Source organism: Notothenia rossii (assembly GCF_949606895.1).
Source record: "Notothenia rossii genome assembly, chromosome: 10".
Lineage (NCBI taxonomy): Eukaryota > Metazoa > Chordata > Actinopteri > Perciformes > Nototheniidae > Notothenia > Notothenia rossii.
The window spans coordinates 14861215-14878465 of record NC_136908.1 but is presented as its reverse complement, the minus strand read 5'-3'; the positions used below and the strand labels follow the sequence as shown (position 1 = coordinate 14878465).

The 17251-nt window shown below is 40.8% G+C and overlaps 1 protein-coding gene across 2 annotated transcripts in view; it reads left to right on the top strand.

The window, feature by feature from the left end:
• The window catches only part of pag1 (phosphoprotein membrane anchor with glycosphingolipid microdomains 1), a 48442-nt gene extending 33508 nt beyond the window's left edge, over positions 1–14934 (top strand). For both annotated transcript variants that reach the window (XM_079653796.1, XM_079653797.1), the window contains 7 exons: positions 637–868; positions 1849–1906; positions 4703–4799; positions 5136–5305; positions 5945–6376; positions 12369–12428; positions 12719–14934. In XM_079653796.1, the coding sequence (XP_079509922.1) occupies positions 681–868; positions 1849–1906; positions 4703–4799; positions 5136–5305; positions 5945–6376; positions 12369–12428; positions 12719–13069 (1356 nt within the window). In that variant the 5' untranslated portion in view covers positions 637–680 and the 3' untranslated portion in view covers positions 13070–14934. The remainder of the gene's footprint in view (positions 1–636; positions 869–1848; positions 1907–4702; positions 4800–5135; positions 5306–5944; positions 6377–12368; positions 12429–12718) is intronic.
• Positions 14935–17251: the final 2317 nt, after the last annotated feature.

Sequence of the window (17251 nt, the reverse complement as noted above, 5' to 3'; positions counted from 1 at the left end):
AGGTTGCTTATGCAGTGCGCAGAGACCAGACACAAGTGGTGGAGGCTCGGGTGTGAGGGCCACTGCAGCAGACTGAGCAGATCCCAGCCTGCACTGCAGTCTGACTCTGCTCTGTGCTGCCCCCTGCTGGCCAAGGCTGCACATAACAGAAGATATGGCATTATTATTAAACAGAGAAGATAGAATCGGAGGATGAAACCCTCTTTATTGGTCACACATACATGCACACAACACACACAGTGAAATTTGACCTCTACTTTTAACCCATCCTAGTACTAGGAGCAGTGGGCAGCTATTGTACTTAGATCTGTATCAGTTAATGTTAAAGAGTCATCTGATCCAAATAGCAGGGACAGGGTTTTACTGGCTGCAGCTGCACCAAAATCAATTTTTCACAATTGGACGGACTCGAATCACAAAGTCATTTAGGATGTGCTGACGCAGTTAAAACACACACGGAGTATTTTACTACCTTTTTAATGTGGGGTTTAGACAAGATCCATCTGCTCAAAGCTGTTACTGTTTATCTCAAAATAAATGTTCTGGTGAGCTGGTAAAAAGTTTAGTTTTTTGGGTGTTCAAAGAAATAAAATTACACATTTTAACATGTCTGTCATATGTTTTCTGTCTCCCCAGCCGGTACCTGTCCGATGTCCTCTCCTCCCACAGTGTGATGCGTCATGGCTCCGGTGCTGAGTGGAGTGTGGTGGGGGCCGGAGGCGGGGGTCGTGGGGTCGGGGGCCGCAGCTGCTACCGGGGTGGCGTCGTGGCTGGGCAGCGGGCAGCTGGTCCTGGTTGTCACCCTGAGCACCCTCGCCACCCTGCTGCTGGTCTCTGTGATGCTGCTGCTGTGTGCTAGCTGCCAGGGGTGAGTGCACACACACATTTACACACACACACACACACACACACACACACACACACACACACACACACACACACACACACACACATATATATATATATATATATATATACATACATATACATGAACAGCATTCACCAATATAATGGTTGTAGAAACCATTAGGAATGGCCGACTGGTTTCACATGCAGTCAACTATTTAGGCAGAATCCACTCTTGGTGGAAAATGGCAGCTGTGCATTGTTGTGTTGAAAATAGCACAAATACCCTAGAGGGTATTCTTAGCTACAGTCATTATAGGTGCTACAGCAACCATTAGGAGCACTTCTGCTGAGTTACATTACTGAAAGTCCTCAGAGGCGTTATGGTTTTAATGCAACAATAATGAGTCAGTGAGTGCTCAAATTTTGAATCAGAATCTGGTTTATTGCCAAGGAGGTTATCAAATTCAATGTATTAACCTTGTTATGTTGGTGCATAACATAAGTTAAATAAAGAATTAAATCTAGAATATACTTAAAAAATATGTATATTATGTTTTGAATTAAAATAAGTACTGTGATGTTTAAAAGTGCCATGGTTAGCATTACGAGATGTGAAAAGAGACAAAGTCCCAGATATGTTTGTTAATATATAAACAAGGATGTGAAGACGATAATGTCACGTGTAGTGCCTATGGAAGGAGATAAGAGTATTTCATTGAGGGTCCAGGGAAAGAAAATAAGAAATGTTTCCAAGAACTATTTACATTTTGTTCAAAAAGTCGAGCCATGAGTCAGAACAGTGAATAACTCCCAGACCTGAAACTGACCAAAGGAAATGAACAGCTTAATTTCAATGTTCCTTTAGATTCATGCAAACTATGAGTCTAACATTACAAATATCACTTTCAGGGCTGCCTGGTGTCCTTTGTGTTCTGCCATTACTCAACATCTATCCCTCATTCAAAACAATCTCATCTTTTCATTTTTTTCTCTTTCTAGGCAGAAGAAGGCGGTCAGTGGACATTCAGCAGGAGACCACCAGAACCTCATGAATGGAGTGAGTTGAACTTCAGGTTAAGGCTTGCAATAGTAGTGCATGCATGAACAGTAGATGTTAAAGTAATACGTTTTGGCCTTTTAATGGATTCACCTATTTGCTCTCTTGACAAACTACATTAGAAGCTACATCAAAAAGATGCTAATCAGCTAGCCCTGCTCGGTAAAGTAGTAACACAATCAGCAAACTTACATCTCTAAAATGCACCTGTTTAGTCCCAGGAAACCACCAAAGACTAGGAAATATCCCAAAATGTCAAACTACTCTTTTAACGAAAATTAAAATTAAAGGCAGATTGAAAAAAGAAAGGCAAGGTTGAAGCATCATAGAGCGCAGATTTGACGAATAACACACATTTTTCATGAAGTTTTGTTTTTTCTGTGTGTGGGTGTTTATATGTGACGTGAGAAGCAGAGAGGAACAGCTGTGTGTTTTGAGTCTGACTGCTGCAGTGTGTCAGGCAGATGAATAATTACATGTGTGAACATTAACACGCATATTCACACACGTACACCTTGACACATTCTCTCACATATGCATAACAGTCATCGTTATCAGTAACCATTAATGTTTTTGAAGCTATCTTTGTAGAATATTTTAGTTATATTATTGAAGTATGGACGTATTTTTCTTTTATTCAATTCAATGAATAATTACATGTGTGTGAACATTAACACGCATATTCACACACATACACCTTCACACATTCTCTCACATATGCATAACAATCATCGTTATCAGTAACCATTAATGTTTTTGAAGCTATCTTTGTAGAATATTTTTGTTATATTATTGAAGTATGGACGTATTTTTCTTTTATTCAATTCAATAAAACTGAATATTCATTAATTGTACAGTTGACCTTTGCCCTTTCTATGTCCTCTTGAACATCATGTCACAGATAGTTATTACCAACTCCCATAATACTCATGCTTCAGTAACCAAGCAACATTTAAGTGTGACAAATGCCTGGCATTCACATACTAAGTGACATCCACTTACTCTCTTATCCTGTCACTTCCTCTGGTGTGTGTGTGTGTGTGTGTGTGTGTGTGTGTGTGTGTGTGTGTGTGTGTGTGTGTGTGTGTGTGTGTGTGTGTGTGTGTGTGTGTGTGTGTGTGTGTGTGTGTGTGTGTGTGTGTGTGTGTGTGTGTGTGTGTGTGTGTGTGTGTGTGTGTGTGTGTGTGTGTGTGTGTGTGTGTGTGTGTGTGTGTGTGTGAGCCTTTTTTGCGTTTGATGGATATCTTCTCTCTATAACCCGTAATTGCTGGGTGGTCAGATTGTTTCAGGAGGGGCTCATTTAAATGACGGACCTTGTCACAGCCTGATAGACTAAATGGGGGTCTTTGCGAATGAGTAGAAGGGCTTTTTTCTTGCACACAGACAATCAGTTTGGCTGTCCCAGCGAATGCATCTGAGCACGGTGAGGGAGCCCTATTCTCCCCATCTCAATTTAATTACAGAAAGGTCCCATGCATACAAAAGATTAGAGGAAAAACAAACAAAAAAACGAATTCATGAATGGTCGTGCCCTCACAAAACAAGTTAATTCCTGTGATATTTGAATATGTCTTTGGCACTACTCATGTTTTTTGTAAAAACTGTCTGACAAAAGATGGGACCTGAAAGACGCTGAGACTATGACATCATCTTTTAACTATTTCCCAACCTTCGTCATGGAAAAAACAAAAAACATAGAGACATTAGGGTCATAAAATAGTTAAAAGATTACATCATGGACCCCAGTAGTTATGAGAGTAATCGACCACTAGGTGGTGTTATAGAGCTTCTAATTCACAGCATACTGCTCACACAGGAGGAAAACAACAACCTTAACAAAGAGAATCGTGACTTGCTGCGATAACACAATTTCACAGTTTTTCCCTCAGCTCTAACTATTGAGTGATGAAGCGACTTTCCACTTTCCCTGTAGCAGACTAAAACGTTTATTTTTAAAGTGCATGCAGTGTTGATTGGTGTAGCGTATTTGCAGCTCACTTTGCTGATTCTGCCTTGTGATCCAACACATAGAGAAACAGCCTTCAACTGGAAGACATGGTTTAAAAGCTCAATGTAAAAAAAACGACTCTGCTGAAGTGTCCTTGAGCAAAACAGAATCCCTGCCAACTGCAGGGTTGTTGTTCTGCAGCTTTGACTTTCCAGCAAAAGGGAGGGAAGAGAATATACAGAATCAAATCGCTCAATTTCCTCAAAAAATCTTCCTTTTTGGTTTATCTTTTTTACACATGCAACACTGCTAATGCCTGTCAGTTTACCCTCCTCCATCATTCTGACTATGTTTCAGTGTCTCTTATTAATGAACAAAAGTGACAGTAAAAACATAAAGCTAGATGTGTAGAAGGTTTATAAACTGTTGTTTTTCATAAGCCCAATTACAATTATCAATTGAGATAGGAATAAATATTGTGCCTCCATAAGGCATACATCAGTTTTCTTTGTTACTAAAATGGTTAGTTCTCTAAATGTCCTTTGTACTGTAGGTGGGTAAAAATACTCCACATTTAATAAAGCATGTGTACTATACTGATAATGTGATAACAAGGCATGTGAGAGGACGCTATAAAAAAGCTGACATTATTAAAAAGGGAAGCCAGACAAAAATTGTAATCAGAGCTACACAGCTGACAGTTCCCCAACAAAATACCTTCTATGACTGACTTCTACTCAGCACACTTTCATTTGGTGTGATGTGAAACCGAAGTAAACTTGAAATGTTTTCACTTTGGTCCGCTCATTCTGCCCTGCAATGACAATCATCTTCTCCATTTTGTGCAGGTGTCAGAGAAAGACACGATCAGCCAATCAGCAGACAGTCCTGTGACGGACTTGGCCGTCAGTAGCTCTCACAATGGTCCTTTAACCAGCGGTACAAGTAAGTCAAGACAGTTAGCTTTAGCATGGCATATCAGTTCTCCGTTGTTCATGAGGTTTTTGAACTCTATGATATTGTCACTGCTATCCTTAATCATAATTTTTGATTTAGCTCCCTAACATTAACATTTGCTTAGCAGCTGGTGTTATGCAACGTCTTTGTTGACTCTCAGCTTTGGTTCATTTTTAACCTCAGCTGTTGTTTTTGATGGCTATTTCTGTGGAATTTTTCTCTGTCATTTTCTCCTGTATGTTAACTAAATATCAGTCACACATTTAGTCACCAAAAGAGAAGCTTTTTATTCACTCATTCTCTTTTTTTTCTATATCCCACCAGTCCTCTCAGACACACAGGACAACAGTCCCCAGCCATCAGAGGAGATGCTCTCCAGCCAATCAGAGCTCAGGTCCTCTAAGTGTCCTCAGGACCGTGAGCTTCCCAGCATTCCTCCCAACAACGGCCTTATTGGGGAGGGACCCCCGGCCTCAGGGGACAGCACCTATGAGGTCAATGTTTAAAGTCACCTCACTACAGCAGAATCATGCTGTTACTTGCACTCGGCTTGAATGTGGCTGTTTCAGAAGATTAAAGCGCTGATCGGCTGATGATTGATCGTTTGATTGATTGAGCTCAGGGTCAAAACACAGAGAGAATTAGATTTTATTTTTCACACAAGGTAGAGTCATTTATTTGGATCGAACTCAATTCATAAATCCAGGGCTGAAACTAAATAATTATCGATCCAACTGCTAATTATTCTCTAGATTAATCGATTAATTATTAGGTGTTTCAAACGTTGGAAAATAATGGAGAATTCCACAACTTCTCAAAGTGCAAAGGTCTTTTTTGTCAGTCCAAAACCAGAATATATTTAGTTTAATTTCGATATTATTCCCAGAAAAGCAAGAAATCTCCATATTTGAGAGACCGACTACAGCATTTTCTGTCATTTTGGATGAAAACGATTAAAAAATAAACAAATGAAAATGGCAATTATTTCTAGACTAATCGACCAAACGATCAGGCGACTAATACATATTAATAAGTTATTAATTGATGAAGAATTTTAAAGAATTTCCTGAACTGTGATCTATAAAATATATCTTATCTTAACAGCTGTTGCTCTATTTGTTTCTGACCTCCAGGTGGTGAAGGAGATGGCGGTGTCGTCACGTGACATCAGCGTGGAAGACTCCCTGTACGAGACGGTGAAGGAACTCAAAGAGCCCCCCCCACAGCTAGGCCTCCCCAACGGTACCATCCAGCTGAGCTCAGACAAACCTACCACTCACCCCCCCGCAATTCTCAACGGCCACCTGAGCCCCTGCACTCCTGAGCGGGGGCCCCTATGCGCTGGGGTGGAGTACGCCTCCGTGGACCTGAATAAGAAGAGCCGCCACAGCGCAGACCTGGAGGCCAAACGGCGCTCTGATAACGCCAGCCTGCCCCCCCGCAGGCCTGTAGAGGAACCAGAGGAGGACTTACCGCCCCCGGTACCAGAGAAGGTTCTGGATGAAAATGACAACCAGCCAGTGGTGATGAATGGGATGACCGGCGCTGGGCTGCACAATGGAGAGGTGAGGAGATGTGCAGCTTAAAGGACACCTGTTATGCAAAATCCACTTTTTCATGTCTTTTATACATAAACATGTGTCCCCTCTGTGTAAAGAGATTCTGAAAGTTTCAGGAAAAAAGATGATCTCTCTTTTTGTCCTGATCCATTTATATAAAAAATTGTTAGCTAATCAGATGTTGGCCACTTTATGATGGCATAATGATTTTATGGGTTGTGTAACCATTAGCCAATAACCAACCAAGGTAACACCCCCCACCTTATCACCTGAATCTCCTCCTAGAGCACCATTAGGCACTTTCACACCGTACTTTTCCCGTTTAGTTCCGGTAGTTCCAGGGATTTTGCGTTCACACCAAAAAGAGAACTTAGTTCATGAGAACTTTTACCCCCTTTGTAGTGCCTGCTAGAGAGGCGGTACTTTCATGGGAGAAAAAAGTTTCAATTTCGGATTGGCTGGGCGAATTGCAAACCACTCCCCGTAAAACTCGGAAAAGTTTTTTGAAGCCGCCATTGTAATTGCATTAGCATTAGCGCCGCGCACCAACGGAGAGAGAATAGCATATGGCAACACACAAAAAAACATTGGAGCAGTGGAGTGATGAGGAGGTGTCGGCGTTCTGGCGATTTACTCGGAAGGCTTCAGTAGAAGCTGCTGGGAGTCCCAGCAGCTTCTACTGAAGCCAGTCCCCAACTCCGGGGGCTTCCGGCCGGGGTCTTCGGGTGGCAGTATACGCCATGAAGTGGTTTGCGGCCTGCCAGTAAACCCAAAGCAGAAGAAGAAGAAGTGACGTCAGCGGCTTCATTTGCGTAATCTTCCCTCAGGGAACTTATTCTGGTGTGAATGCGATCGGCTCTTTAGTTCCATGGGGGAACTAAGTGCTGGGAACTAAGTGCGGCAAAATACTTGGTGTGAAAGCGGCTATTGTGTTCTTTTTAACCAAATATCTCTCAGAGGGGCGTGGGGAGTGGCTCCTTATTGTCATCTAAAGTAAAAGACAGAGAATCAGCACTTTTGAAACAGGGCTGAAATAGAAGGGATTATGGGATGCTGCAATGCATGATCTATTTGGTATTTCGAGCCAAACACTTCAGAGACATGTTTTGTATATAACTGAGACCTAAAATAAAGGAATGAAAAATATTATAATAGGGGACTTTTATATGCTAATTTAATGGAAAAAAGAAAACCTAATTTAAAAGAGCAAAGAAGAAGAAAAACTATAATTTAAAATGGATTGTTTAAATGACCAAAACATTTAGAATTGAATTACTCCTTATAGGCATATGATGAGGTTTTATCTGCGAAATAATAAATGTTTTGAATTTAAACACTGTACATCACTCAGTGTCCGAGCTCTGAATGTACCTAGGTTTCCTTTCTCTCATTATCGGACATCACAAGTTATCCCCACCCTAATAACACAAGGAATCCCCGTATAAACCCGAGGTGTGTTGAAACCCTGTGTAAAAGATCAAAGTAATTGGCTTGAGAGAAAGACCATGAGCAATAAAGAAGATTATGAGATGTATCACGAGAGCAATTATCATCTGCTAAACTGCCTTCTCAGTGCTGCTTCAGGCGAGTGACAGACTGAGGCTAGAAAATGTGAGAGATAAAAAGGAAATGGTGTAGCAGTGATGGGAGAAGAGAAGAATGGAAAATGGAAACTGGAGTGGGAAATGCATGAGAGACTAATAGATGAAATAGAGATAGTGACATAGAGATGATGGGAGATAAGACTCAGAAAGGGCTGAGAGGTCCTGGAGGCATAAAGAGTGAGAGAGAAAGAGAGTCAAGAGTGAGAGGCAGTGAGAAATAAAAAGGATTCCCACCGCGGCATAGAAATGAAGCCATCTGTAGTAGATAGGAGGGAAGAGATACAATGAAGAAGTAACAGTATGTGAGGGAGGAAAGGGGGTGAGAGTGGAGATGTAAAGGAAGAAGAGAGGGAAGAATAGGAGAAAAGGGAGTTGGGAGGTGAAAGAAAAGAGGAGAAATGGTTCAGAGTCATGCTCCACACAGAGCAGAGCTGCTCTCAGCATGCTGCCTTCCACATGTGGAGATCCATCAGAGAAACACACACACACACACACACACACACACACACACACACACACACACACACACACACACACACACACACACACACACACACACACACACACACACACACACACACACACACACACACACACACACACACACACACACACACACACACACACACACACACACACACACACACACACACACACACACACACACACACACACACACACACACACACACACACACACACACTTACAGACTCTCTCAGCTCAGGAAGAATTGCATCAGACTGTTAGAAGCTGATAAGTCAATCTCCCAGAAAGCTGCATGTGGCAGATACTCTCTAGTCCCTCTTCCTCTTTAAGGTCTGTTTCCTGCTCCCTCTGCTTTACTTTCACTTCTACTGCTAGTTTAAAGGATAATCATGGTGTATGGGAGGGCATTGTCTGTTGTTGATGGATTTGTTTGGTACCAATATCTACAGTGCCCAGTGGACAAATCCTAATCACTTGATTTCATGACTTTTCCCGTAGCACTACCATGACATTGAAACTGTATTAGTGGAATGTCTCAACAACTATTGGGTGGATTGCCATGCATTTTAAGTACACACTAATCAATGTCACACTCAGGAAAAACTGTAATGGTTTTTAAAATGCTATCAACATTTTCAAAGTGTCCTGCAAACCATTTGATCTCCCCATCAGCAAGTCTTTTATGTTTGGTGCCAATAAGTGAATATTGGCACTACAACAAGCTAAACTAAGATGGCTTACATGTTACCACTGTCATTGTAGGCCTGTTAGCATGCTGTGGTTAGCATTTAGTGCAGCCTCATAGAACACCAAGCATCCCAGTAAGCAGACTGGCTACCTGGTTCATCTTTGACCAATTGTGCTTGCCGCAAAAAGGTATTTTAACCAGCAAGACAGGTATCACTATGACTTTGTTTTACCTTCAAATAAAGTGGTTTGTATCAGGGGGTCTAAAAATAATTCAGCCAAGGACCCTTTACAATGTAGAAAATATACCTGGGAGTTATGGCCCCTCTCATGTATGTCCCTTGGAATATTTTAACAAAGTCTAATTTTTTTATTTATTTATTGTATAGTCTTCTTATATAGAATTAACTATGAAGGATTTAAAAACGTAATATTATTTGTTGAAATATTCGCATTGGGTCAAAGTAAACCCCAATAGTTTCAATAACAAAACCTCTTTTAAGAGCCCCACTGGCAGAGGGCCCCGGACCACACCGTAATAATACTACTTTAGAGACCTGATTGACGACTTGTTTAACAAGAACTATTCTTAAGGTTTTTTTTTTTATCCTTTCTCTCCTCCCCTCCTCTTTATTTCTCTTCTCATTTAAAAAAAGTGTACTCATTTAAAGATGCACCCATATGTACCTTGTCTAGTCAGCATTAATTCTGTTACAACTCTCCTTCCCCCCATATTACACACACAGACACAACACACACACACGACCACGACATGTGTGTTTTTACATAATTCTGCTACACATGGACTCCCTGGGGCTGATTTAAGGTTAACCCTAAATGTTCCCGGCTCCCCGTGGTTGATGCTCATGTATGACCAGCAGCCATCGGTGATTTGTCGTGTGTGTGTGTGTGTGTGTGTGTGTGTGTGTGTGTGTGTGTGTGTGTGTGTGTGTGTGTGTGTGTGTGTGTGTGTGTGTGTGTGTGTGTGTGTGTGTGTGTGTGTGTGTGTGTGTGTGTGTGTGTGTGTGTGTGTGTGTGTGTGTGTGTGTGTGTGTGTGTGTGTGTGTGTGTGTGTGTGTGTGTGTGTGTGTGTGTGTGTCTGAGGCTAGTGGGTGCCAGCTGGACACTATCGCTATGACAGTTCGTCTCGCTACATGATGGATGATATGGGCTAAAGAAACTCTCTGTCACACACACACACACACACACACACACACACACACACACACACACACACACACACACACACACATACACACATACACACATATCTGTATAAATGCTTGGGTGCCTGCATGTAAATGTCTGAGTGGAATGCCCTCAGGTAGCAGCTCTGTAAATGCAGATAAATACAGAGCAGGCTTCCTCATATACACACATTCCATTCCATACATACACCTGGTTTCTACTTAAACAAAAACACACGCGCCCTCCTAGAATGTGACCTTTCATTCACAGCCTCTCTGACCCTGTGCAGTTGTACAGATATTGAACAGCAGTAACACTTGTTTGCACTCATTTTCCTGTGTGTCGCCGGTGGGCTTTTCTCATGTGTGGTGCAGGAAATGAATTTGACCCAGCCAGTGGGCTGCTGGGATTTACACTGGGGACCCGGCCCAGGTAAACTGCAATAGTCAGCACTGTCAGGCTGCTGATCGCTAAAGGGAATCACTATTGTTGGATAAAGGAGTATGTCATGTATGTGTAAAGATCATATATGAGGTATTGTGGTTTAGATGTTATATCTACAGTTTGTTTGGACTTGTTAAGGAACCTGAATGAACAAGACATGGAAATCGGATAATCTGAGTTGATTTGTTCGTATGGATTTGTATGTAAGTGTGTCAGCGTGATATACACATTGACACCTGAGTCGTCCGTCTTCCCAGGCCACTGTAATTGGCTTACTGTCATACTTGGATGTCATTATGACGCACACATAAAAACATTGTCATAATCCTGTCTCACAAACACAATCCAATGGTGTCTCATATGCAATGTCTCAATGTAACACACAACCATACACTAAATACTCTACTAACTGTGACCAACTAAATGAACATTTCACTTCAATTTGCACTGATACTTGAAAGCCAGCGGGCTGTAAATTAGATGAACAAATACTGTTTGATGCAAGCAGACCCGTCGCGGTCGGGTCACCTGCGTCTATGTTTCATGCACACACTCCTTCAGGGAACTCTGCCTAATTGGTCGGCTAATTGAAAATATGAAAAAGGCGCCTGTCGGCGTTTGTTTAATCTATAAAAGTAATCATGTGTCCAATCATGCATTATCCGTAAGTTAATCTTATTGATTTAAGTTTTAAAAGAAAGTCATGCAGAAACATGTATCTGCATGATGTTACTGCTACGCTTTGATGGATGATCTCTGTGCTCTGTTTTTCATTTAGTACTCAAGCAATGATTGGCCGGTGATGTGCCCTTGACAAGCATTGCATTGTGCCTCAACAAGTTAACAGCTTTACCTTTTTATAAATTAATTATTATTAACCTTGATACATACAGCTAAGGACTTTATAATTCAGAGATTATTCCCTGCATATAGTCAGAAGAAGAGCACCAAGATCAATGTTTTCCACTCTGAGAAGTGTGGAATATTCACGTTTTATGAGCTATTTAGTCAGCACTAGCAGCGATATTGAGGTTCTCGTTAGACTCTGCGGTGTTTGCTGCTGTTGTCAGATGTGCTTTGTTGATTAATGGCTCCCCCATCGATCCTAAGGCAGAGCGGATAAAGGCAGTGCACAAAAGCATCACACTCTCAGTCACTGAATATTGACTTGTACTCAATACTTTTCTTAATGAATGGGTGTTTATATACAACATTAGCTTCATATGAATTAAAGAAGAAAGCAAATACAAAGCTTGTGCCTGCTTGGGTTCGTCTAGAAATTCACTAGCAAGCGCCTTCTTTGATTATTTAAAGAGATTTATTTTCGTTTTTCTTAAACTAGTTTGCCAGCATGTTTTAGTAATGAAGATGAATAAGAAGTGCAACCACATATCAATGTCATTTTAAGTAAAATCTAGATAACTTTAAAACCCAACATTTAACAACATGAAGATGTCCCCAAGCTCCTAACAAATATGTGGGACAACCCCTCAAATGTCCAACAGCAACCTTTAGGAGAAGGAAGCGCAGACTTTTTCATACACTTTGATCCGTATCTAAATCTATCTTTTTGTTCTTTTCTGCTCCAGTTACCCTCCTCTCTCTCTCCTGAGCCAGGGTTCAGCAACCACAACCTGTCAGACAACGAGGTAAGTGTGTGTTTAACTCCCTTATTCCCAAAACTGCCGTCTCCTCTCCCGAGACAGCTGTGAATGCTCCAAGCAGCAAAAAGATGAAAGAAAAACTCAAAGTAAAAACTGGTTAAAGAGTCATGCAACATCAGACAATACGCTACGAGGGGAAAAGCTAGCGGGGAGGTTTTTGGTACAAAAGCATCAGTTTCTTTTATGTTCACATTCCTGTTATCTCAATAGATTAGGTGTGGCAAGTCTTTTACAAAGTAGGGGCGACTCACAGGTATCTATTCTTTGTCTTTCAGTCAGCGGTGTACTCCACAGTCGACAAAACGAACTGTGACGAAAGTGTGAGTGAGGAAGACAAAGAGCACGACTACAGCAGCATCGCAGAGCTCAAAGGTCTCGTCCCCGCCTCTTCCTCCAGCGACCTCTACGCCACTGTCCGAGATATCTACGCCCAGCCCGATGAGCCCGAGCAGGATGAAGAGCCCGGCATGGACGGCACAGACCCTGGCTACGAAACCATCCGCATCCCAAAGACTAGTAGCTCGGATGATGACCGCAGGGCGGAGGGTTCAGACGCTGCACAGCCAGAGCCTGACTACGAGAGTGTCGGAGAGATGGGGCTAAGCCGGGAAACGTCCCGCCTCTGAGTTTTCCCCTTCTTCATCGTGGGAGAAAACTTCCTCACAGACGTCACTGCAGTGCTTTGAACCTGCTACGAAGCATGCTACTGGTGCATGCTCTGGGGGAAATGGCAGACACAGCATCCATCAACAATGCATCAGCGTCCTCTTTACAGCTCTGGTACGGTTTATCACAAGTGAACTTTTAATTGATCAGCCACGGTGAATGTCATTGGTACTGGTAGGCCTCATAGGAAATGAACAGTAGTGCCTCAGTCATCGGTTGTTAATCATGTGGATGAGTGCATCATTGAATTCATCTTTTGTCTTTTTGACAGTGCATATCGTGGGCACATTAAACCACATTTGTGGGAAAAGATCAAATGAATATCAAATCAAAACACACACGTTTTTTTTAAGGATAGGAAGAGGACACTATCAGTGCCTGTGATATAACAAAAAGAAATCCAATAATTCAGTGCCATATAATCATGAAAAGTCATGCACTTACTGTACATATGAAGGCATCATGGTTTCTCCTCTGCAGCTGCTAGCGGCTTTCTTCTAGGTGACTCAGTGTCATGTTATATTGAGGTGTCAGACGTGTTTCTATTCTTTGTCAGGTTCAGCAGCTCCTCCACTTTGCATTCTCTGCTTGAAATTCATGTTTTAGGCATTCAAAGCTAAAGCCAGAAGTATCTGTGACCACATGGTTAGTTAAAACAAGTCCATAGATTACGGCACTCAATAGAAATGAAGACTTTTTGATGAGGAAAGGAAAGTGATCTGAAATGAGCTTGAGGTGTCCCAATAGATTTTGAAAGCATTTTAGACGTATCACAGCCAATGGCAACCTTTTGTTTGTGAATTTCATATTTATTTGAAAATGCGTATTGTTGTGTGATTGTGAAATGTTACAGAGACTGTGAGCGCAAAGTAAAAAAGGGTTTTCTGGAAGTTTCTAGAATTTTGAATGATATTAGATGAAAGGAGGTTGTAAAGTCACAACAGTTGTAAAGGTACATTTGACCCTGACTTTTTTGTTTTAAAACAATACGTATGATGAGTAGATATTTCATTTTTTGTCATTTTGCACAAGGCTCAAAACTAATTCAAAAGAGTTTTTGAAATGACACAAAAACGTGCATTATTGATGCAGATGTATTGATCAACTGTACTGTTTTGTTAGTCTTGAGCCTGCTCTTGGTACAGTATACAGCCTTCAGTTGGCATCCCTGATGATTTTAAGCACAAGGTTTAATATCATGGTACTGCATTTAAATATTCAAAAGCATCATCACAATCTTGCTACATTCTGCACAATTTGAATATCTAAAGCTTTTTAACTAAGTAGCACTATGATAAAAAAACAAACATATCTTTCTGTTTGTAGCTTGTACTGACGACATGCCAACCAAGGCTTGTATATATTTAGAGCACTATTTTAACCAACTGTTATTCGCTGGATGTTTTATGTGAGTTTTTACCTATTTGTACAATGTCCAGAGTGTTATTATTTTTGAAATAAGTCTGTTAAGAGCACTGATCGATGTCTGCCTTGTTTAAAGGAAAACAAAGGCACTTTTTATCTTATAGTAACTCAATTTGCCAAATAGCTTCTGAGTGTTGAGAAGTAGTAACCAATCGAATATGATAAATATGGTACAATGTTTTGGTACATGCATTTTGAGAAACAGTGAGTGTGGTACTTTATTTTAAAAAATGAATTAATGTGTCATAACTGTTGTTTGGTTTTTGTTTTCAAATTTAACAGGGCCAATTTTTCTTTGCTGTAAATATCTATTTTACTGCTACAGCATCTTCCGTCTTTGCAGAAAATAATTGGTGTCGTCTGTTGCACCCGAATGAAAATATTAAAACATTAAAGCATCTCCAGCTTTAGTTCATGTTTTATTATACATGTAAGAGCTTGTTTGTGGTTTGGACAGACAGCTAGCCCACCCAGACTGATATTGGATTCATAAGTTGTATCAGAAATTGGAAATGCTTTAACATCCCCGAGCAATGCTTCAGTTAAAGATGATTTAAAATGCAATCCACATGAAAATGAGTGAATGAAGCCCTTAAAAAAGAGATAATTGTCATGCCATTAACACTCCCAAAATGGAGTATGATCTTCATACCAAGTGATTTTGCTGTGTATGAGGGTGAGATATAATGAAATTCAAAAAATGCTATGAATGACCTTAAAGGAAATTATCTGTCAAAGGGGGGCTTTAGAGCCAAATCATACCAGGGCAACACACACACATATGCACTCAGGCTTAAAGGCAATTAACTAAAATGACTCATTTTCTCTTGCTGTCTATATTGGTCCTACAAACACAGACACTCCCTTCAGAGAATTGGGGAGTGGTGGAGGTTCAGAGATGCCCCCCTGCTGCCTCTCCCTCCTCTCTACTACTCCCATAATGAGATCATTTTTTCCCCTGCAACCATCAGATGACTGTATAGTTACACCTGCCTTTGATGATTTTGAAAAATGATGTTCATATCTGTCACTCCCCTCTGTCCATTTTCTGCATGTAAATATTTTATGACATGAATTGTTCTATTAAAATATATATATATAATAAAAAGTGTCATTGTGTCCTTTATTCAATGGAGGCGCTGTCATGTAGAAAGATTGTCAGCTGCATATGATTTTCTTAAAAGATTACAGTTGACATTAATGAGGCCATTTGTAAGTAACATGGGTTTGTATATTCTCTCTGCCACAATGGGAAATGATCAGGACGAAATAATTAGTCTCCTGTTACATTTGATTCATCACTTACTGAACTTTCTAATGAGAAGAAACATTTCCATAGCATACATTGTGATGCAAACACAGGTATGGTGAAAAAAGAGAGAACTGCATGCATGTGCACGGTGTGGCATGACCATCAAAACAGAAAGATATGGACAAAAGATGTGTGCAAATGTATTTAGTATCCATGTGAACATGATTTAAGTGGGGGGGACCTAACCTCCTCTAGGGGGGTCCGGGGGCATGATCCCCCGGGAAGATTTTTTATTAAAATATTGAAGTTAAAAGCATCAATCTGGTGCACTTTCAGAGCAACATGAGGAGATCTATGGATACATCTCTCAACACCCATTTGAAACAGAACTGTAAGGAGATTTTTCTTTTTGGATATTTTACAAATCACTTATTTTTAACAACTTTTTTGTTACTGTCATATAGTATTTTATACCTGTTTTTCATTTAGTCTTCTCATTAATAACTATAATGATCATATCAAGGTGTGCCTTAACCTCACTGAGCTGAGGTTATTTGAGCCTCTCATGAGAGAGAGCTCTTCCACCTGGTTGTAGAACAGCTCTTTAAATTCGTAAACATAGCTAGCTAACCAGATGCTAATAACAACAGATCGCCACTGTGCTTACAACTAAAGACACAGCCACGCAAACACTACAGCATGTGTATGGCTCCTTATGGGTACTGCAATATTTGAAGAGCTGGAGCGGCGTTCCGGTGCTTTCCGTAAGCACTCTAGTCTACTCTACACTCCTTTCAGACGAGACATAACCAAGTGAAGACACGTTACGCTCGTGTTGTGTTCAAGGAACCTGTCCTTGGCCAGGAAAAACAGGCACTCGCTTGTTTAGTTATTTTGCGATCTAGATTTCTTCTTCTTTTTTGAAGTGAGAAGTTGTCCGTAAGTCGGACGGACTAACGGACGGACCCCCCCCCCCCCCCCCCAAAACGAAAACTCTTCGGTTCTCCACGAATTACACAAGTCACCCAAAGCAGCGTTAAAAAAGCGGGAGGCGCCGAAAAGCGACTAATTTGCATCACTCTATTGTACATGTCTGTCTCAGAGAGCAAAAAGAAATAGGTCACATTGTGAGATCAGACTATTTCTTAATGTGTCCAGGGTGTAGCTTACATTCGTGTGAGCTGCCTGTGAGTGTTGTTGTGATGAGATGAAAAGCTCAGTTAAAAGAGCAATATTACTGATGGCTTATATTTAGCATTACCCAATGGCATTAAATACCTGTATTACAGTTTAAACGTAATGGTCTACATTAATGAGAACATACAAACAAGGTAGGTAGCTAAAGGTAGTTAAAACATTAAAATAAGAACTAAACAGTACTTCTGGAAAGACTGACCTCCACATTATAAATTTGCACTTGATACATTTTTGCATTTTGGCTTCAAGCACTTTAAAGCATTGTTTG